This window comes from Malurus melanocephalus, unplaced genomic scaffold, assembly GCF_030028575.1.
Source record: "Malurus melanocephalus ecotype Western Australia unplaced genomic scaffold, MMel_1.1 scaffold_438, whole genome shotgun sequence".
NCBI classification, from domain to species: Eukaryota; Metazoa; Chordata; class Aves; order Passeriformes; family Maluridae; genus Malurus; species Malurus melanocephalus.
This window is the reverse complement of record NW_026623670.1, coordinates 264354-286152: the sequence shown is the minus strand read 5'-3', so window position 1 is coordinate 286152 and position 21799 is coordinate 264354. Positions and strand designations below refer to the sequence as shown.

The 21799-nt window shown below is 38.6% G+C and overlaps 1 protein-coding gene and 1 non-coding gene across 3 annotated transcripts in view; both read left to right on the top strand.

Annotated features, from left to right (window-relative positions):
- ZFR (zinc finger RNA binding protein) overlaps window positions 1-21799 on the top strand; it is a 46889-nt gene that overhangs the window by 11642 nt on the left and 13448 nt on the right. Inside the window, exons 3-14 of one of the 2 annotated variants that reach the window (XM_057380155.1) lie at window positions 6563-6845; window positions 8297-8441; window positions 9231-9449; window positions 10629-10879; window positions 12279-12470; window positions 14260-14548; window positions 15451-15644; window positions 17028-17147; window positions 17684-17829; window positions 18173-18335; window positions 19909-20114; window positions 20324-20474. In XM_057380155.1, the coding sequence (XP_057236138.1) occupies window positions 6563-6845; window positions 8297-8441; window positions 9231-9449; window positions 10629-10879; window positions 12279-12470; window positions 14260-14548; window positions 15451-15644; window positions 17028-17147; window positions 17684-17829; window positions 18173-18335; window positions 19909-20114; window positions 20324-20474 (2359 nt within the window). Of the gene's footprint in view, window positions 1-6562; window positions 6846-8296; window positions 8442-9230; window positions 9450-10628; window positions 10880-12278; window positions 12471-14259; window positions 14561-15450; window positions 15645-17027; window positions 17148-17683; window positions 17830-18172; window positions 18336-19908; window positions 20115-20323; window positions 20475-21799 lie in introns of both variants that reach the window. The other variant, XM_057380154.1, reaches the window with a different exon arrangement.
- Window positions 3812-3947, top strand: LOC130581827 (small nucleolar RNA SNORA66). The gene has a single exon (XR_008966269.1). It is a non-coding gene; the product is annotated as a small nucleolar RNA SNORA66 (small nucleolar RNA).

Sequence of the window (21799 nt, the reverse complement as noted above, 5' to 3'; positions counted from 1 at the left end):
CTGGAGATCTTTGTGCTGTTCAGAAAAGGTTATTCATTGCTGCTTGAATATTCTGCTTTTTGACAAGAGAAATTAAAGTTAACAACAGAATGATGAAGTCAATCTAGTGATTTTAATAAGAAATACTGAGTAGTGATTGCTAACACCTTCTCTTTTGAGAGCTTGTTCTCAGTGTGTGGAYGTTGTKGCTGATGTTTTAATACCACTTGGCYAAATGTTCAGCATGGAACTTTTCTGGCTAAGTATCTACCTAGAATTACACTGATTTTTGTAAAGCTATGCTGTAGCTTATTTGATTTTGTTGCATAGAATTGGGCAGAGAGACCTTCATAACTATTTGATGCCTCAGTGTTTGCAATGGAGACTTTGCAAACAAAGAAAATATTTGTACATACTACTGTGTTTCAGAATGACAGTTCTGGGTGCGCACAACGGGGCGCAATTTTGATACCATGGAAACAGCTGCAGTATTTTTCTTATATCCAACTTGGAAAGTATCAGGGCAAAACATGCGCCTGATTTTAGAAGAATACTTGAAGAAGTTCCATGCTCATGACAGCGTGGAACATGACAAGGCAAATTTTTGMTTTGGCTTTTGCTCTGGGATGAATTCTGCAAGACTGATAGACAGGGTGGCCCCTTACCCCCACCCCTAGGAAATSAGATTATCATGGAATTAGAGATTACTGTCTCTAATAGATATAGATAAAAGATACATGGTCACAACTCATGGCAGTTAGTCTTATCTAGGAAGTTTAATATCATRGTGATATTTCACAGTACATGATGCTTATTCTGATACTGATGCAACAGAAAGATTGGTATTCCCCATTGTTAGTGTCAGTAGAAATTATAAAGACTATTATTAGTGTCAGTAGAAATGGATCTTATTCAAAGATTTGAGTCAAATGTGTTTTACAAAAGTWMTTATGCACAGTAATACAATATTGCKAATAAAGAATTAACCTCTCCTTGACGTTATTTAGTTAAAAYGTGAGAGATGAGGGCAAGTTAAGTATACACTGGGTGTAAAACTTATGAATTGACATGACCTTGTTTGGAAGGAGGAAGTAAAGCRCATGAGGAAATAGTGCTATACATGTGGAAGTTAAAAAGCAGGTAAGGAGAGACAAAACACTTAGGTAAGGTCCTGCAAATGACCTTCTGTAGTTGACTGACACACAGTAGTATGTACAGAACCTGAGGCAGAAAGGTTGGGTGCAGCATGTGCATTGTACACTGGCTCTGGATGGGATAGTGAAATGCACAGACACCTGAACTGGAAGATGAGCATGGARGAATGTGTTGTTCCTAGAAAACAGACATTAAATCAGCCTGGTAGGGAAGCACTGTTACTATTATGATCAGCAAAAGAAATAGATCTGGTATTGATAAAATACGTTCCTTTTTAATGAAACTTTCTGGTAGAAGATATAGTAGAACGGTAGTACAGAGGAGTACAATTTGAAGCTGCTTCCTAAATTAAAGAATGAATTATTCTGAAATTTAATTTAAACACTGTAAGAATCGTTATATGAAGTTACATTGAATTGAATGGTCAGAAATTGGTTCTGCCTTTGTAAGTGTTGGTCTAGAGCTCATTTGCTTTTGAAAYTGGAGTTTTTGTAAACTGAGGAAAAAATCCTTGACAGGATGCTCAAATGCTGTGTTCTGGTTTTGGCTGGGTTGGAGTTAATTTTCTTCCTAGTAGCTGATACTAGACTGTTTTGGGTTTGTTCTGAAAACTGTTGATAATGCAGAGGGATGTTCATTACTGCTGAGCAGCACTCACACGGAGCCAAGGCCTTTTCTGCTCCTTGCCCCACCCACCAGTGGGGGGGCCTGGTGGTGCACAGGAAGTTGGGAAGGGACACAGCCAGGACAGCTGACCCCAGCTGACCAGAGGGACATTCCATACCATGCAGCATCATGCTTAGCAGTAAAACTGGGGGGAAAAGGAGGAAGGCAGTGGTGTTCAAAGTGATGGTGTTTGTCTGCTGTAGTAACTGTTTTGTGTGATGGAACTCAGATTTTCTGACRTGGCAGAACACCTTCCATTTTTGTGGACATTACTGCAGCACCTCAGTGTTTTKTGAGGAGCCCAGAACTGGACAAAGGATTCTTGGTCTCAGCAGTGCTGAGTACATGAGGACAATCTCTGCCCTGGTCCTGCTGGCCACACTATTGCTGAGATAGGCCAGGATTCCACTGGCCTTCTTGACTGTGTGGGCACACACACTGGCTCATGTTCAGCTGCTGTGGACCAGCACCCCYAGGTCCTTTTCCACTGGGCAGCTTTCCAGCCATTCTTTCCCAAGTCTGTTGTGTAGCCTGGAGTTGTTGTAAGGTCAGGGCCTGGCACTTGGTCTCATCCTTCATATGATTGGCTTTGGCCCATCGATCCGTCCTGTCAAAGTCCTTGTTTTGCTTTGCTTGTATGCATGGCTTTTGCCTTCCCTATTAAGCAGTCTATCTCAACCCACAAGCTTCCTCACTTACGCTCTTCCACTTCTCTCCCTGCTTCCAGAATGGGGGAATGARCAAGTGGCTGCATGGGACTGAGTTGCCTGCTGGGGTTAAACCATGCACACTGGAACAGGTTGTCTAGAACAGCYTTGCAGTCTCCATTCTTGGAGCTGATCAGAACCTGACTGGACAAGGCCTGAGAAGTCTAGCTTTGAAATAAGCCACGTTTTGAGCCCTGGGTGAGAACAGACGCCCTTCAAATCTTGGTTTAACCCTAAATTATTCTGTGAGTTTTAAGTTGCTCCGAGTTAATAAAGCAAATTGGACTGTCTTTTCCTGTGAAGAGAGCTGGAATTCCTTGGAATCAAAAATACTAATAAGGGATATTAGAACTTATTTGCAAAGAAAAGTGGCTAGGTCAATGTGTTAGCTTCTCTCTCCGCAGTCCTGCAGTATCTGTTGGGTGTATTCTTAACTCACAGACCATACAGATTTATTTGTATAAATTCACCTTTTTCCCCCGTGGTGTTGAGGGATGTGGTGAAGAACATGCATGTTATTTGTTAACATAACTCAGCTGACATATTGTATTGCATTGTTGCTCTAATAACTCGATGATGTGCCTAAATCTTTTGGAGCCTTATTTATTGAGACTGAGATCAAATACTTGATCTGGTGCAGTGTGTAAATTATTACTTCAGGCAGAGATCAGTAAAAGAATTGTAGAGATGGAGCTGGTAAGAGGTGATTAACAGAATTAGAAGAATGATTATCAAGTAGGAGTAATGGCAGTGGACTTCACTAGGGATTGGTTGTGACAGTGTTAATATTAGTGTGGTGTTTTATGCTATTTGATGTGAGGAAAATAGAGTCAGCAGGTAACTACAAGAAGCTGGTCTGAGGAAGCTAGACTGCTGGAAAGAAAGTGTCTGGAGCAGAGTGGGCGGCACAGCTGAAACTTCGTATGAAATGACGCATGAGGTTCTTACCATCTGTAGTCAAAGAAAAACAGATAATACTAAGAWAGGTGCGCAGATGAAGGAAGAGTGCAATAGGGAGTTTGGCAAAATAATCTAGGAGGAGCTAAGGTCATCTCAGCAAATGTGATGAGACTTTAATCACCAAACAAGGATAAGGACTCTAGTAACTTAATTGAAGAGTTGGCACAAGGATATTTATATTATGTAAATTAATTACATGAAAATGTCTGCTGATCTTAAAGGTTTTCAGTAAGACCATGGAGAGAAGAATGTCACAAACTTAGAGGARATGTCACCATAAATTACATAATGTACCACAGCTTTCAGAAAGAAAGAAGCAGTCAATTCTAGAATTTCTTGCAGTCTTGTGAACTTGATCACTAGCTCTGTGTGATGTTGCAGAAGAGAGGAGAACAGGTTTACCAAAATAAATTTGGTCATAGAACTGTATAAGCTTTAGAAATCCAATTATTTGGTTGTTAATTCTATGCCATCATAAGGAATTTTGCTGCACAAAATTTCTAGTTGCACAAGAAATTAAATTGTCTGTACCATAATATTGTTGATAGTTTTGCTGGTAATGTTCATAATCTCTTCACAGTTTTAAATACTGAAAACTATAAAGTTTCTTTAATCACACATATTCTCAAAGAATGAAAATATTTTCTTTGATAAACTGACTACTTCTGTTACTTTGTAATGTGTCATGACATTGTATCTTATTTTGTAACAGTAACAAGCACTTTCCTGAAACTTGGAAAAGCCAAGCTWGGGATTCTGCACAAGCCGTCTGATCCCTTTCCCCTCACCTTGTTTCCCTRTGTATCTATAATTTATATGGGTTCTGGCACTCAGCGGATTTACTTTGTAAGCTCCTGTGTTTCTTAACATTTCTGCCATGCTGCAACATGACCCCAGCAKAAAACGCTCACATTGTTTTCTGCTAGATTAATGAGCTAAATCAGAATGCTGAATGGCCTGACAAGTAGCAGTATTAGCACCAGGGATGGAATAAGATGGCTTAGCCAGGATTGGTGTATGGGAGAAGGAAAGACTATGAGTGGGAGCAGTGTGAAGCAAGACTTACCTTGTAGGCAGTATTAGGCWGTTGATGTGTTCTACTGCAGTCAAGCAGTTTGCTCTCTGTTAACTCAGTCTAATGTGACTTTAGTAGATATAAATGACCAYCATCATTACCTCAGATGTCATGAATATTGTACACTTGTGTGCTGTTACGTAGATAATGAGGCCTAATTTTATAGACTGTCATTCACTTTTACCACCATAAGACAGTCTTCCTGAATTTTGTGATGGAGTCCAACTTCTCTTTTTAAGTATATAGAGAATTTTCCTGTAAACGTCAGGGAGAAAGAGGTTACAAGCAGTGATGAGAGGTACATCAGAGTGGTTTAGATCTTTTCATTTTGCTCTTAGGCTAATAAATTAAAAATAACATAAAACACTCTTGTAAGTACAAGTCACAACTGAATTAAAATTGGATAGACTGCAACTAGTCTTTTAAACAACCACAGACATATGATGGGAAGAAGGTGGAGAAGAGTCATGAAAGTCCATCAGTAGTAAAATTTWCACTGTTTCTGCTGTGAGAGTGGTTTGAGGGGTTTTTTTGTATGTTTGTGTTTTTTTTTTTTTTTAATTTCTTGAAGTAAGTGGGTTTTGCTGTAATTGAAATTACAAAGTCAGTTTGGTTTTTTTAAAATAAGTAAGTAAAAAAAGTACTGAACACAAGGGAGTTGTGGAAATGTCTTTTGCAAAATTAATAGTACGTAAATGTAGCTGTTATTGAACAACTGTGCAGAAAATGTACTAAAAAATCAGAATTATCACTGAATGCTCACTTGATATCATTGTTACAGATAATATTTTGCCTGCTTCACYTTATTTGTTTAAAAATCAAAATAACTATTCTAAGTTTCTAACCATAACTTACAGTTACACATCATAATAGGACAACGTCATGGAGAGTTACACATCAGTACAGGATGGTAACATTAGTTTCTGTTCAAGTAATTAAACCTAAGAAGCCATAACTTTTTATTTCTGCTGTTAATGTTTGCTGATTTTTAGTAACTCATCACATATTAGTGTCCTACCTGCACATTTTAGAGAGGCAGATTAGTCTCAGCATGTGCCTGGAAGATTGCCAAAGCTCTCATAGCAGTTTTCTTTCTCAGTGATTATCTGCAATTTTGATGCTTTGTGTTGCGTCAGTGGACTTCTGCTCAAGAAAGTGGGGCCAGCTCTTATAATTCTAACCATCTGTTGGAGAAGTCCCCTATCAGAAGTTTGTATCTAAGTAAATAAAGCATTTCTGAGTTAATTTCCTTTGAAGTCTTTAAAGTTTCATTGTTTGAACATAGTGTAATGAAAAAAATTGTGCAGTAATAAGCAGGTCAGTAATAAGCTCTCACAGAAAAGGAGCATTTTTCTTATTTTGACAGGTGTGCCACTTTGTTGAAGAGCTACTAAAGCTCTCTTAAAACTTGCCAGCCTGGAAAAGATAACAGTTTGAGACTACTGCATTATTTTGAATGAAAGACTTGTGTTCCACTGCTTACAGAAAACCAACACAAACACCCCCCCTTACAAAGTAAATCATCACCTGCATGGTACATCAGGAACTGTAGAGATGGGACATGGAGTAATGGGCACAAGTTGAAAGAAAGGAAATTTAGGTTAGCTATTAGGAGGAAAATCTTTACTCTGCGAGTGGCAAGGTGTTGGAACAGGTTGCCCAGGGAGGTTGTAGATGTCCCCACCCTGTTGACCTTGAGCAGCCTGGTCTAGTGGGAGGCGTCCCTGCCCRTGGTGTGGAGGTTTGGACTAGATCATCCCTAATGTTCCTTCCCATGCCTTAACATTCTGTGATTATGTCCTTTGTGGCCATCTGCAGAAATTTAAGAATGGTACAGCCTTTTTCATGGGGCTGGAAGATGCTTAATTAAAGCCATTAAATAAGAATGTGCACAGATAGAAAKCTGCTCCAGATCTATCTGTAGAACAGGCAAAGTATTAATCAAGTCTGGGATTTTGAAATGCATAGGTATTATCTTTGTACATTGGATTAATTTATTTATTGTCTTCTCCCAATACAGCCAGCAGCCAGCTTCGGGTGTAGCCTATTCCCATCCAACCACAGTTGCCAGCTACACTGTCCACCAGGCCCCGGTGGCAGCACACACGGTCACTGCAGCCTATGCCCCGGCCGCAGCCACGGTGGCAGTGGCCAGGCCTGCCCCAGTGGCCGTGGCAGCTGCTGCCACAGCTGCTGCCTATGGCGGGTATCCCACGGCACACACGGCTACAGACTACGGCTACACACAGCGGCAGCAAGAAGCTCCACCACCACCGCCTCCTGTCACCACTCAGAACTACCAGGTAGGTTCCTGCTCTGTGATTTTTAAGGGGAGGAAGCCTGTTTGGAAAAGAAAATAGGATTTTGTGAAACCACTGCTGTAAAGAAAAACACTATATTTGTGAGTGCTAGCTCAGATGTTGGGAGTGGTGTGCTGTAAACTGGGTYACGCATCTGATGTAGCTGAAAAGACTGTTCCAGTAAAAAATTTCAATAGAGGTAGAAATAGTTCCTTTGTCAGATTCCTGGACGCCACCAGAGTCTAGTGCCAAGACTATGAGGACAGAAGATTGCCCTAGGAGATAAACTACCCTGTAGGTAGTTTTTGGATATTCTCTTCTGAGATCCCTGCCAAATCTTCTGCAGATGCAGGCTTTTGCAAAAGGGAGCTCTGTGTCCCCTGGAATACTATGTTTCTTATAATGTTTTTTTAAGCTTTTTGATCTTAAACGTATCAAGGCATTATCTAGATTCTAATTAGCGTTTTGTTTTTTTTAAAAGGATTATATTATGCCTGTATGTTCTCAATTCTTTTGCGTATGTTCTGTAATTTGTTTTGTGTTACAATTATAGATACATTATCAATAGATACATTAGGACAAAAGATACATTTGGACAAAAAAGAGAGTCCACTAAATTAAATRAGATAATTCCTGTTTACACAGGTTGGATGAAAAGAGATTTTGTTGTTATATTTCTTGGAATTGAAAAGAATTTTAATTCATTAGTCTATTTCAGCTGTGGTGGTTCATGCCTTGCTCCCCCTCAGTTGATCAACTTTTTGTATTTACCATAAACATGGTGAAGATGCAAGAACATATGCACATGCATATAGTGGCTTCCAGGTCATGCCCTTMTAAGCACATTGGAGGTCTACTGAGTTTTAAAAGTTCAAATGAGCTGSTTGCCTTGCCTTTATAGGCTAGTTATGGTTCCCTAATAAACTAGTCAATACACCAAAAGGTAAAGARGGCTTTAGAAGTACCATGTTCATACTCTAAAAAATATAATCAAGAAAGACGTTGTTGATGATGAGACTTTGAAAGCCAGTATAGGCTCATGTTTCTAACCTTGAGAATTTATTGGACCTTATAGAAATTCATGTTTTGTAGAGATCTGTGGTGGGTTTTTCCTTTATATTTTACAGAAATAGAATCTGATACAGTCATTAAAAGCTATTGACAGTCGATGCTCTTCAAAAATAATTTAGTAGAGAAAGYGATTAATAGCATGCAGATAGTTCCTTTATTGAGTCTGTAAGAGACCATTAGGGTTRTTTCAGGCCTGAAGTTACCTGTAAAAGTAAATTTAATTCCTCTAATGCATTTRTTTGTATAGACTGTACATGTAGATGGGGCCTTCTTATTCTACTTGAGTCAGCCAGAAGAGAGGATGTCATTAATACAGCTCTGGTGATGACTTTCATTACTCTAGCTATATACCTACAGATGGTTTCTCTGTTTTTACTCCTTAGGATTCTTACTCTTACGTTCGATCTACCGCCCCAGCTGTAGCTTACGACAGCAAACAATATTATCAACAGCCAACTGCAACGGCGGCAGCCGTGGCTGCTGCTGCCCAGCCGCAACCGTCGGTGGCTGAGTCCTACTACCAGACAGGTGGGTGGCATGATTCAAGCTGCTCTTGTTATTCACAGTCTGTTGACTACTTTAAGCCTTAAAAATAGTTGTTTGACTATTTCACATTATCCTTTTTTTTTCAAGTTTTGCCATGTTATCTCTGTTACTGTGTAGAAAGTGTGCCTAGTACTTCAACACTGTTATGGCATTGCCATAAGTAGCTGCCTCTGAGGTTTGGACTGCCACTAAATACACTCAAAACRCTGCTAGGCAAAGTGCCTACTGATTTTTTTAGAAACCTTGCTGAAGTAGGTTGAGGTAGTCATTGTTGGCTTCAGATGATAAATTGGTTAGAAGTACTCTTAATTCCCTAGTTACTTCATGTATATAATTCTTTAATTATTCATATCACGATTGTTACAAAGCATGAATCCTACTTAGGTTTTTTTTACTTCACTTAGAAATAAGAGAAAAGTATAGATGTGGTTTGGTTTAGACTCCTCTAGTAAAACTGTTGGATAAGAAGATTGTTCAAAACCTATCCATGATAGCACTGTTAAAAAATAAATAAATAAATTTGAGGCTTATTGCTGTGAGCTGTGACATGATTGAATCGATGTGAGATCCATGGTATACATGACAGTAAAGCAACCCAGTTGCTTTACAACACAAAAAAGTACAACAAATGAAATAAAATACCTAAAACAAAACCTCACTTTTTACTCACTTGTTCACCAGCCTATTGTTAATTATCCATTAGTATGGTTTGTACTTCACTCAACTAAAACGTATCAATATTTGTTCACTTGTATTTCCTATCCTCATTAGCTCCAAAAGCAGGATATAGCCAAGGGGCAACTCAGTACACCCAAGCCCAGCAAACACGGCAAGTGACAGCTATAAAACCTGCAACCCCAAGTCCAGCAACAACAACATTTTCCATATATCCGGTGTCCTCGACTGTACAGCCAGTGGCAGCTGCAGCCACTGTTGTTCCATCCTATACGCAGAGTGCAACGTACAGCACAACAGCAGTAACTTACTCTGGTAAGAATTTTGCATGTTTTGTTGSTGGAATCTTTGCAGTTGCTGCAGAAGAGGCTTTCAACGCTCAGAATTTCAGCAGYTCAAGCTCAATCACATCATAATCTGCTGAGAAGCATCAACATTATGAAACATTACAATATTACAAATATTACAAGATATTTTATATCTTAAAAACAGGTTTGATGTGTTAGGTGCCTTTTTTCTTACATGTGAGAATATGGAAACTGCTGGGATTGCTACATGAGGACYGTCTTTTTGTAAGGTGGAAAGGAAAAGACAAAGGATATAAAAAAGAAGGAAATGTATCCACACAGATGTTACCCCCAGGGAAGTGGGAGGGTGCATGCAGTTACAGAGACAGTGAGGAACAGATCAATATCTTTTAAGTTTGGGTTGTTCTGACCCAAAATGAAACGTGAATTGTGTGCTGAAAAGACTTTTAGTCAAACAATAGGAATCCAAAACACAGTTAAAGAGGAWAAGATGGTAACTTCATAACCATAGATGGTTATTAATTGGCATGTTGTAGCTACCCTGCATTATTTGTTTTCTTTTGTTTCCTGCTTAAAAAGGGATTTTAATACTTCATTGAGACAGGGCCCAGTTTCCTTGATTTATTTGACTAGAAATTAAAGACTGTGTAGACAGCTTTTAGTGAGCAAAGCATGTTGCCTGTACCAAAACAATTTAAATCACTGAAGTAGGATGTAATAGCACTAGGCTTTCTGTCTTTTATCTTCATTTTTTTTTCCCCTTTCTCTGCATATTATCAGTCCTTGCCATTTGGAAACTTGAACAGTACATCTGGTTCTGGAAGATTGCTTGCTGCATGTTGCCTKTGCTAAATCTTTCCCTAATATTCTTTTTCCATCATACCCAATCTTACCAGATGTGCCAGGAAATTTCCTATGTTCTTCAGGGATGCTTTGATACATCTCATATAACTGTGTGTCTGCAAAGATGTGTCTAAAATTGAATGTATTCCAATACAATTGGTGGCTGTGTATTTRTCTACTGTGAAACATGAAGCCAAATTCAGACTGCCTGACGAGATCTCAGTAAATTACTTATATCTTGCCTTGCCCTCAACTGTTATGCAACATGATTTGAATTACTGCATTATGTAATTGATACATTATATATGGTGATGTAACATTTGTTTTTATTTTAATTTTTCAGGTACCTCCTATTCTGGCTATGAAGCTGCAGTGTATTCAGCCGCATCGTCCTATTACCAACAGCAGCAGCAGCAACAACAGAAACAGGCAGCAGCAGCAGCTGCTGCTGCTGCTGCAACAGCTGCTTGGACAGGGACCACCTTTACTAAAAAGGCACCATTCCAAAATAAGCAACTGAAACCAAAACAGCCTCCCAAACCACCCCAGATCCACTACTGTGACGTTTGCAAGATCAGCTGTGCTGGACCACAGGTATCTGTATTATATATTATTCTGCTATACTTTATTCTACTATACTTCATTCATAACTTCTTCAGCTAAAAYGCTGACCCTCTTAAGAGTCACAGGATTGTAGAATGGCCAGGGTTGGAAAGGACACTGATGATCATCTAGTTCCAAGCCCTGAGCTGTAGTCAGGGACACCTTCCACTATGCCAGGTTGCTCAGAGCCCCATCCAACCTGACCTTGAACRCTTCCAGGGATGGGGCATCCACRGCTTSTCTGGGCAACCTGTGCCAATGCCTCACTATCCTCACAGTAAAGAATTTCTTCTTAATACCCTACTGTCTTTCAGTTTGAAGCCATTTCCCCTTGGCCTRTATCTCCAGGCTTTTACAAAAAGTCTCTCTATATCTTGTAGGCTCCCTTTAGGTACTGGAAGATCCCARTKAGGTCACCCCRAAGCCTTTYCTTTTCCAGGCTGAACAAACCAAATTGTCTTAGCCTTTCCTCTTATGAGGGATGCTCCATCCCTCTAATCAAGAATATTTGTTAATTTTTAGAGACCTAATTCTATACTTGTACTAAAGGAACAACGAAGTGAAAACATATACTATTATAGAAAGAGTTCCTATTGGAAGACCAAAAGATACATCCCTTGAGCTTGAAACCTGTATGTGATTTGCTTCTTTAGCATAGGAAACTTCTTAGATAATACTTCTTTGAAAGCTGTGGTATTACATAAATTTTGTAGAAAATCTGAAAATTTATTCTTCATGGTATTCCAGCTTCCCAGTTTAGTTTCTAGTGAGGGCAAGTGCCTAGAAAGTAGATAAAAGGGCATGCAGAGTTTTTATGTGCGAATCTGGCTAAGCAGTTATTTTTCTTTAGGCCAATTTGTCATTATTTCCTGTCTGCTCAAGATTACCAGTGTTAATATAGGAACTAATATCAACTTCTGCATTTCTTTTTTAGTACAGCTTTATTTGTGCACTATCTTCTTATAAATTGATTTTTCTGTTTATCTGGATACACTTAGAGTTTGAGGGAAGCTGAAAATCAATTGAATGTAATGCAGGAAACTGCAGTTTTCTGATCTTACCAAGTTTTCAGCGGTGATATCTGTTGATCACTACTTGATTGCAGAATTGAGATTTTTGAGGAGAAAAGCCTATTTTACCTAAGTGTGAAATCCTGGTGCTGGAGAAGAAAATTTTCTGGCCTATTTCTGGCCTTCTGCTGGAGAAGAAAATAGAAGTGGGCTATTAATACCTTAGAGCATGTAATAYAGCAGAAATGTTCAGTGTAGGACATATTTCTTAGGTAAAATGTGTGTTTTATGCTATGTTCTACATGATGTGTTTTCACATGAATGATGAACCAGCAATACAAAGACAGCTTACTGTGTGTATGTTWTGTTTATTTAAACAGACTTATAAAGAACACTTAGAAGGCCAGAAACACAAAAAGAAAGAAGCAGCATTAAAAGCTTCTCAGAACACCAATAACAACAGCACTTCTGCTCGTGGAACCCAGAATCAGTTGCGCTGTGAGCTTTGTGATGTGTCATGTACTGGGGCAGATGCTTATGCTGCCCATATCCGTGGAGCCAAGCATCAGAAAGTAAGTTTTCTCTTGTTCTTACCATGCAAGTCAGTATATTCATTTCTTCCCATTATTTTTCTCGTTTTAAGGAAGGAGAAAGGACACAGAAACGATATAATTTAAGTCGTTTTATTTAAAGACATTTAATTCTTCTTTTCCTTTCAAATTGTCTTTTGGCTCGCTATTAGAAAGRCCTTACTGAAAGAAAGCGGGGAAAATACTGCCATGGCATCAGTGGAAAGAGGATATATTGGGATGTCATGCAAATCGTAGGAAGARGGTGTGGAGTAAGATGGGGAGAGGTACTTTTGAGGACATGTGGTACCATGCTTGTGCCTCCTACCTTTTTTTCAAGACATTTCTGGAGATTAATCTTACTTGTSTGGCTGGGACAGTAAATCTTTCAGTGCACTTTGAAACACTGTAAGCTCAGCCAGTKCAAAGGAATATTAGGCATCATTCCTTGGTAGTTCTTGCAAAGAAAATTCTCCTGTGGAAACCAGCAACAATGTCCTGTAGCAGACTTTGCGAGTATGTTTGGCAGACTTTTGTTATATTTTACATATTACTGTTCGGGTGCTCTTATGCATTCTGGAATAAAAACTGGGCTGCACTGTGAATACTGTGACTGGAAAGATTAATATCACTAACAAATAAAGTATTAATACTTAGCTTTTATAGCTCTTTGCATCTCAGAACACAGGCATCAGTACCATTGTTCCTGTTAAAATAAATAAATCTCCCAGCACRTTTAAAATTATTTTCCCTCAAACCACTGCTATTTCAAGTTCTTATTAGTGTAAAAATGRTATCTCAAGGGACTCTATTGGTAACTAAAGAACTGTGTGCATTGTACTGGAAAAAAGTAATTTTGAAGAGTTGCCTGAGCTTAAATTTGTAGTATTGTGTGACATTAATATGTCTGTATTCTGGTATGGAACATAATAAGAATGAAAGCTTAAGAWATTAATTTATACAGTTGTGTGCCTATCATAATTGCATACATGTTCACATTTAAGTCATGTCTCACAGGTTTGTATTTTTTACTACTGTTTGCAAAACCTGGTCTTTAGTCTTGATTTTGCTTGATTTTTTTTTTTTTTCTGTGGACTAGTTGCATTGCTTTTCAGGTGGTGGTCAGAAGTCACCAAAATGAAGTATTATTCTATGTTATGGAAAGGCCTCTACTTATTATTTCTAAGAATAAGCATGTACCTGTTTACTTTCTATGAGATACCAAAGAGCTCTGAAATCCTCCTTAACTATTTCTGTACATTAAAAAAAAAAAAAGAAAAAGGGGAAGTCTTTGCCTAAGGAATGTCTTCGGCTTGTCTATAACCTGGAACTTCTGTCAATACGAATACTCTTCAAATGTTGCAGTAAAAGAGACAATGTTACTGAATCTCAGTTGTTTGGAACCCAAATAGTTTTATGTGCTGTCGTTTCACAGGGAGGCTAAAAAGTGGCTAGGCAACAAAACATTGAAACACTAGGAGCAAAATGTTGTATTATCTTGAAATGTCCTGACTTACAAGCTTGTTTTGTTTCTGYTCTTATCTAAAGAGCTGTGGGAGTAAATGCCTGAGTTTCTAATGCAAGTAAGCAATGTGAGATAGCTATTAACTATTTCTTTGTTACATATGACAAGAATTTTTACATGTCCCATCTCTTCTTTGCCAAGACCATTTTTTATTTTTTAAAAAAGATAACATTTTATGTTGATTTTTTTTTTATATTTATGTTTGATGTATTATATTTATAGTTGTCCCAGGGAGAACATGTTATGAATTTCTCTTCCTACTTACAGGTAGTAAAGTTGCACACAAAACTTGGCAAACCCATTCCTTCGACTGAACCAAATGTGGTTACCCAAGCTACTTCCTCAACATCCACATCTGCTTCCAAACCAACGGCCTCTGCCTCGAATATAGCAACTAGCAGCAGTACAGTGAACTCCTCTGTTGCCTCCTCTGCAGTGAAAATTCTTACTCCCACGCCAAACACACCACTTAACACTGCGTCTAACAACAAAACATCTTCAACTGCTGCTAACATAGCTGTAAAGAAAATATCTACACCGAAAATAAACTTTGTTGGCAAGTACAGAAGTCAGTCTTTATTTTGAAACCTAACCTATTCCGTAATTTTTTCTTAAGAATTAGTGCAACAGATACAAATGTATTTCGTTAACTCCATGCATTAGTAACTCAGTTGTGTTTAAGGGAATTACTGATAGGTGAGAATGTCTATAAATTTTTTTTTTCAAAATTCATGATGTTTTCTGCCCAGTTGTCTTCACCAGGCCACTTGTGAATATTTTTTCCCACTTTCATAAGAAACCTCCCATCCTTGACTTACTATGCAGTAGCTGCTGGAGTATTGCAGTTCATAGTCCTAATTTCAGTTCACAGYTTGGGCTGCTAATGCACCTGCAGTAGATTGGCAGTTGGTGATGGGCARCTGGAACATCCTTGTTTTTGTGGAAAACTGACCATTGAAACTTAGAACTGAATGTAACAGAGATGGGAAGCAGCTGTTCCACAATATCCCGCTCTTCATGGGGTTGCAGCACTAGGAGTATACTGCCTTTACTAGGACAAACATAAGGTTTTGAAGTACTTTTTCTGGATACATTTACAAAATGACAAAAAAAGAGATTATTAGAACATATTTTTTGAGTTGTTCCCATTCAGTCCTGTCTCTTGAAAAAGCAGGAAGACAAATAACCAAAGTGGTAATTTTATAAAGCAAAAGCTTTTCTTGTTAGAGTAAAAGACTTCAATGTTTAAGAAACTTTGAATGTTGTTAAACTTACTAATAAAATATTTAATTGTATTGAAAMTATATTTAAGTTTCAGTTATTTTAAAAGACCAATAATGCTTTGATCAGACCGTAGATACTTGCAAATAAATCTTAGGTTCACACATCATTTAATTAATAGTTTAATCATGTTCTCATTCTATGAAGGGTAATAATTTAACTTCTTTTGATTTCTAGGTGGCAATAAGCTTCAGACAACAGGAAGTAAAATGGAAGAAATGAAATCAGCTGAAAGTGTTAAAACACCTCCTGCTGCTACGGTACAAACACAGGAAGCAAAACCTGACACAGCAGCTGAACCAGTGACTCCCACAACTCTTGCTGCCTTGCAAAGTGATGTCCAACCAGTGGGCCATGACTATGTGGAAGAGGTATTAATATGAAAAYATATAATATATTTTAATTATTTTAGTGAAACATAATCACAGAGTGGTTGACGTTGGCAGAGACCTCTTTAGGTCATCTGGTTCAACCACCCTGCTTAAGAAAGACCACCTACAGCCAGTCACCCAGGACCAYGTCSRGATGGCTTTTGAGAGTGTCAAAGGATGGAGACTCTATACCTTACCTGAACTGCTGTGCCATGGCACAGTTACAGTAAAAAGTTTTCTGATGTTCAGCTGTGCTTCAGTTAGTGCTCATTGTCTCTGGTCTGGGTACTGGGCACCATTGAAAATAAGGCTGGTTCTCTCCTCTTTGCRCCCTTCCTCCTGGAGGAATGCRCTGATATGATCCCCCTCACCCTCAYCTTCCCTAGGTGAGACACTTGAGGTCCCTTTGGCATATCAGCCACTCTTCTTAGTTTTGTGTTGTCAGCAAACTGGCTGAGAGTACATTCTGCCCCTCATCCAGAGCATTACTCAGGATGTTACAGGACTGTATTTTCCTGGGGGTGCACTGCTGGCTCCTGGCCTCCAACTGGGCTTCATTCGCTCATCACCACCCTTGTCCAGGCTGTTCAGACAGCTTTCAGTCCACCTCGCTGTATGCTTATCCAGCCTATGCATTAACAGCTGGTGTAGGAGGGTAGTGTGGTGAGACTGTCCAAGGCTTTACWGAAGTCCAAGCTGATAGTCTTGACTGCTGTAACCTCAGCTGCCCAGCCTTCACCTTGGTGTAGTCGTGATGACTGCTTCTGATGATTTTCCTGGATCTGGAAATGGTTTTCAGGATTAGCTGCTCCRTCACTTTYTCAGGGATCAAGATGAGGTTGACYATCTGTAATTTCATGGGCTCTCCTTGAAGAGTTACAAGGCACTGAACCTGCAAAGGCTTGTGCATATGCTTATCTTACTGTATTGTGCATGTTTCTTTATTGCTCAGTGGGGCATTCTTCATTTGGTTGGTATGAGTCAGGYGGATCAAGTCTGATGTAAATTATGCATGATATGCAGGCTTGTAATTTTTTAGCTCAGTATGTTTGGATTTGAATTTACAGCTGTGCACTCTTGGGAATGGAAGGACCTTCTCTCTTGCTCATTACCAAACACAAGTAATTATTACCAAGTGATGTATCTGTCAGAATTGAAGGTTCTACGTTTCTATTTTGCCTTCTTTCACTTATTGTGTGAACTTTTTAACATGTTTTGAGATTGGATAATGTCTACCTATCTCACGGGATAATTAGATTATTGGATAATTAAATTTTATRTCAGCTTTATAAAAGGCCAAATGTGTTCTAACTTTACTTGTATAARTAACTTTTATAAGTAAATTTTATTAACTTTTATTAACTTCATAACCTTGCTTTCCAGGTAAGGAATGATGAAGGAAAGGTGATCCGCTTTCACTGTAAGCTCTGTGAATGCAGTTTTAATGATCCTAATGCCAAGGAGATGCACTTGAAAGGGCGGCGACACAGACTTCAGTACAAGGTAAAAATACTAATGTTTCTCTCTGAAAATCGACCAGATATCAGCTAACTGGTGACCTGTTCTTAGGTTTAAAGGCTAGACAGAAGTAGGAAATCTGAGTAAACAGCATATAAAAAAAGAGAAATACATTTCCTAGGCTGTATAGTCTTTAAAGAACAATGCAAATTGTGAAATTGTATTTTAGTGTGTTTTTTTTTTTTTAAATGTTTTGAACATTGCTTGTAAYACAACCTATGCAAGCAACAATAGGTTCTTTATGTTGCTTACCATGAATTTTAAATAGTATAAAATAGTATTGTTCTGGTTTTGGTAGGATAAACAACACACACTCTTTGTGGAGACATTGAGAAACAAGTGTTGCAGATGTTTAATGATAAGTGTATTCTAAAGTTCTAAAATGCAGTTCTAAAACTGCATTTTACTCTCCTTGATTTTATTGTAGTTGTGCAGTGTATGTTAAATATGTCAGAACAACTCTGTAACCTTGAGATGAGGACAGGAAAGCAACTTTTAATTCATTGTTTTTTCTGAATTAGAAAAAAGTAAACCCAGACTTACAAGTAGAAGTAAAGCCCAGTATTCGAGCAAGAAAAATTCAAGAAGAGAAGATGAGGAAACAGATGCAGAAAGAAGAATACTGGAGAAGRCGAGAAGAGGAGGAACGCTGGAGGATGGAAATGAGGTAATGCATTCCATRTCATGAATGAATGTGACAAAGCTGCTGTCAGATTGTGTGAAACTAAACTGAAGTATTTTAAATACTTTAGGGAACTCTGTACTGTCTTGCTTTAAATTAAGTTGTCATTCTCTTGCTCATGTTTTTGTTCGTTAGTGTTCAATCCTTCTGAGAAATGCAGTTGGTAGAATTGCTTGGCCATAACTTTATTTCATATTAATTACCTTCTGTTCATTGGTATTTGCTTATGACTACTGAAAGTTATTGGGGACAGAGAAAGAATCTCTTTAGAGTGGCTGGCAAGTATTAACTGCTGTATAAAAAGAACACTTTGATTGATGCACTTCAGGCGATATGAAGARGACATGTACTGGAGGAGAATGGAGGAAGAGCAGCATCACTGGGATGACCGTCGCAGAATACCAGATGGAGGATATCCTCATGGCCCTCCAGGACCTCTGGGCCTGCTTGGAGTTAGACCTGGAATGCCTCCTCAACCCCAAGGACCAGCTGTGAGTTCTGTAACTTGAGAAAAAAAATTAAACTGTTCTTACCAGGAGGCACAGTTAAGAATTATAAATTCTTCAGTGCTACTTCACTTGTCTCCAGTGTTTCTTAATAAAGGATTKGGAAAAGTGAAGAAGAAATTATATGCTAATGAAATGGTGTAGGTGGACTAGTCTTCCAAAATAAGTCCAGTGAAATGACAAGAGGATGCTTTAAATATTGTTTCTTCTGTAATACAAATCATACTGGATTTTGGTATTTTTTTATTTCATTTGGTTGCATTATACAACATTATTTGCTTAACTGTGGACARATGTATGGATAAAAAGCATCTGGATCATCTGTGTCAGAGAATAATGCTTGGTCATKCATCATACTCTAGCTGTGTGGAGTGCAGTACCACTGGGTTGATCCTGGGATTAGTCTGATAAGCACCTTCCCAGTGATCTGAAAGGTAATGGAGTGAATGCACACTCCTGAGGTCTGCAACTGGCAGGAACCTGAATCGTCTTGGGGTGGGGAGAGTAGCTGTTACCTTTGAGGGCAAGCCCACAATCCAGAGGGACCTAGGCAGGCTGTAGGAATGGAAGGTTACAGAATTCTCCTAGGACAAATACCTATTGTTGTACTCAGAAAGGAGTAACASCTTGCATTGATGGAGGTTGGGTAGCAGCCTTGCTGAAAGGAATCGGGGGGTGCTGGCAAACAGCAATCCTGGCATGAGTCAGCAGCGTGCCCTGGCAGCAGGGTCATAATCAGGCCATAATTCAAGTGATCAGCTTCCATCAGACCCAAACTGCAATACTGCATTTAATCTTGGGCTTTMCAGTAGAAGATATATAAACCATAATAGGTTCAGTGTGGGCTACCACGATGGTCAGGGAKTCTGGAACACACACCCTGTGAGGAGAGACTGAGACATCTGGGCTTGTTCACCCTGAACAAGAGAGACCTTCAGGGGAACATAATATCCTTCAAATGCCCATGCATTATAAAGAATAGGGAGCCAGGCTTTTTGCAGTCATGAGGGGTTGAGATCTATCTAGCTTAAGCCAAGACAAAAGAGGTTTAGACTGAATACAGGAAATAATCTTTTTTCATACAGGGCTTGTGCAGCCTCCATTTTTGAAGGTTTTCACAAACCAACAGGCTAAAGCCTTGAGCACCATGATGTGGTCTTAGAGCTGACCATGTTTTGCACAGGAGATTGGACTAGATGACCTTCTGAGGTCCTATCCTGTGATTGTACGAAAGCRATCATGGACACTTTATTTTGCAGCAATACACAAGTATTTCCCAGTTGACAGAAAGGCAAGCAGTAATAATGTTGGGAAGGTACCTCTGATCTTGGATTTGGCCTTTGTCTAATTTTGATGCATTTCATGTCTTTTCAGACATGGTTGATTGTGACCAATGTAGGCTGTTCAGGAAACTTCAAGTTTTGTTGCATTTCAGTGATGTGAGGCTTGAATGTTCTGTTCTTTAGCCACACATTTGGGTTTTGGTCATTTTGTATCATTTGTGAGCTTCGAAGTGCACCCAAGTTTCAGAAATACACCTACCTTGTTGTCTGTTCAGCCTCTGCGCCGCCCTGACTCCTCTGATGACCGCTATGTGATGACCAAGCACGCTGCTATATATCCAACTGAGGAGGAACTTCAGGCAGTCCAAAAAATTGTTTCTATTACTGAGCGTGCTTTGAAACTGGTTTCTGACAGCATGACTGATCATGAAAAAAGCAAGAACAAAGARGGAGATGACAAAAAGGATGGCAGTAAAGACAGGTATTTTTTTTCAATTACTTCTTTAGAATGTCGTTTATTATTTTTTATCCTGTTAATCATTGCTTCCAGGATCTCTATCTCTTTTTATACAGTATTTTGAAGTCTCAGAAATATATGAAGTACTGTTTTACTTCACTTTTCTGTCTTCAGGATTATTTGTTTAATTTTACATTACTGTTTTAAATGCAAATTTTAACTATAATTCACAGAGCTTTGAAAGGCGTTTTACGGGTGGGCGTGTTGGCTAAAGGTTTGCTACTCCGTGGAGACCGAAATGTCAATCTTGTTTTATTGTGTGCTGAGAAGCCCTCAAAGACATTACTCAGTCGTATTGCTGAAAGTCTCCCTAAGCAACTTGCCGTAAGTAGAATTCAGATTTTTGGATTTGAATTTTTGTAAAAGTACAATAAAAATCTATCTTCTAGTCAAATGTCTGTGGGGCTTACTGTGCTGCTACCTGACATAGCTCAGGTTTAGTTTCTTTCCATTTTCTGAGTGTTTTCGTCTGAATTCAGAGASTGCTGCATGTTCAGCTTTCTCTATATTGTATCCATAGCAATGTGTGCTCTAGCAGTGTACTGTCAATAACCATTTAATAGATTTCATTTAATTGGGAAATAGAAATGAGCACAAGAAAGACCATTATTAAGTTATCAGCAGCAGTAGGGATAATTGTGCAGTGTTACAGGAGGCATGCTGCCTCAAGGTCAAAGTTCTCCATTAATGCCATTCTTTTGTACTTAAATCTTGTTTCCTGTTGTATGTGTCAGTGCTTTATAGTTCACAGTTAGCTAAGTCTTGTGTGGTTATTTTTTTAAAATTGGACCTTGGAAAAAGCAAACATGTAGTCTTAGACCATTCAGCAAAGTTAATACAAAYGTTTTGCATTATTTCCACAAGAAAATATAGAATAAAGGCTCTGCTCTCAGCTAAACAAAGCCTGTCACTATGGAGTGCTTGTCACAGTACTAGTATGTCAGTGCAATCTARTAAAATGCTCGACAGAATCACTGGCATGGTAGAAGTTTTAGCAGGATAAGATTAATTAGAAAATAATCTCATGTTGACCCTTGTTTGAAGTAGCAGAACAGAAGTAAATTTAAAAATTTGATATCTTGGACAGTCTTTGTGGAAATGTTCACTTCTCCATGTATGTGGAAGAAGGTCACAAAGGTGCCTAGAGCTTCCTTTTGGGTCTATTTAGAAATATTAAATAAAGTTGCAAAAGTCAATTCAAAATAACCACTTGGTTAACTACTCTTACATTTTTTCTCTCATTATTACCTTGCCCTTTGTTCTTAGCATGTTGCGACACCCAAGCACAGGATGTACCTAGAAATACCCATTCTAGTTGTGAGCTTGAAAAACAACCACTGCATCTTTGCTTTTTAAACTCTTCTGTGTTCCAGTGAGAAACACCCTGCTGACATTTTAATTGGCACTGAGGCTTTTCTTCATCTCAAATACTGTCAAAATTCTCCTTATATAATCGTATATTAATATCCTTTCTGGACAGTTTTTTTCTTCTGACTGCTTGATAGTGTATTTCATTMATAATTTTGAAACAATATGTAAGTCTGCATATCTTTTTAGTGTATACTGTGGTTTCTATGACTACACAGGCATCTGTTTCATATAGTTATATTGTGTTTCTATGTTTCTGTTAAAAATGGCTATGTTGCAAT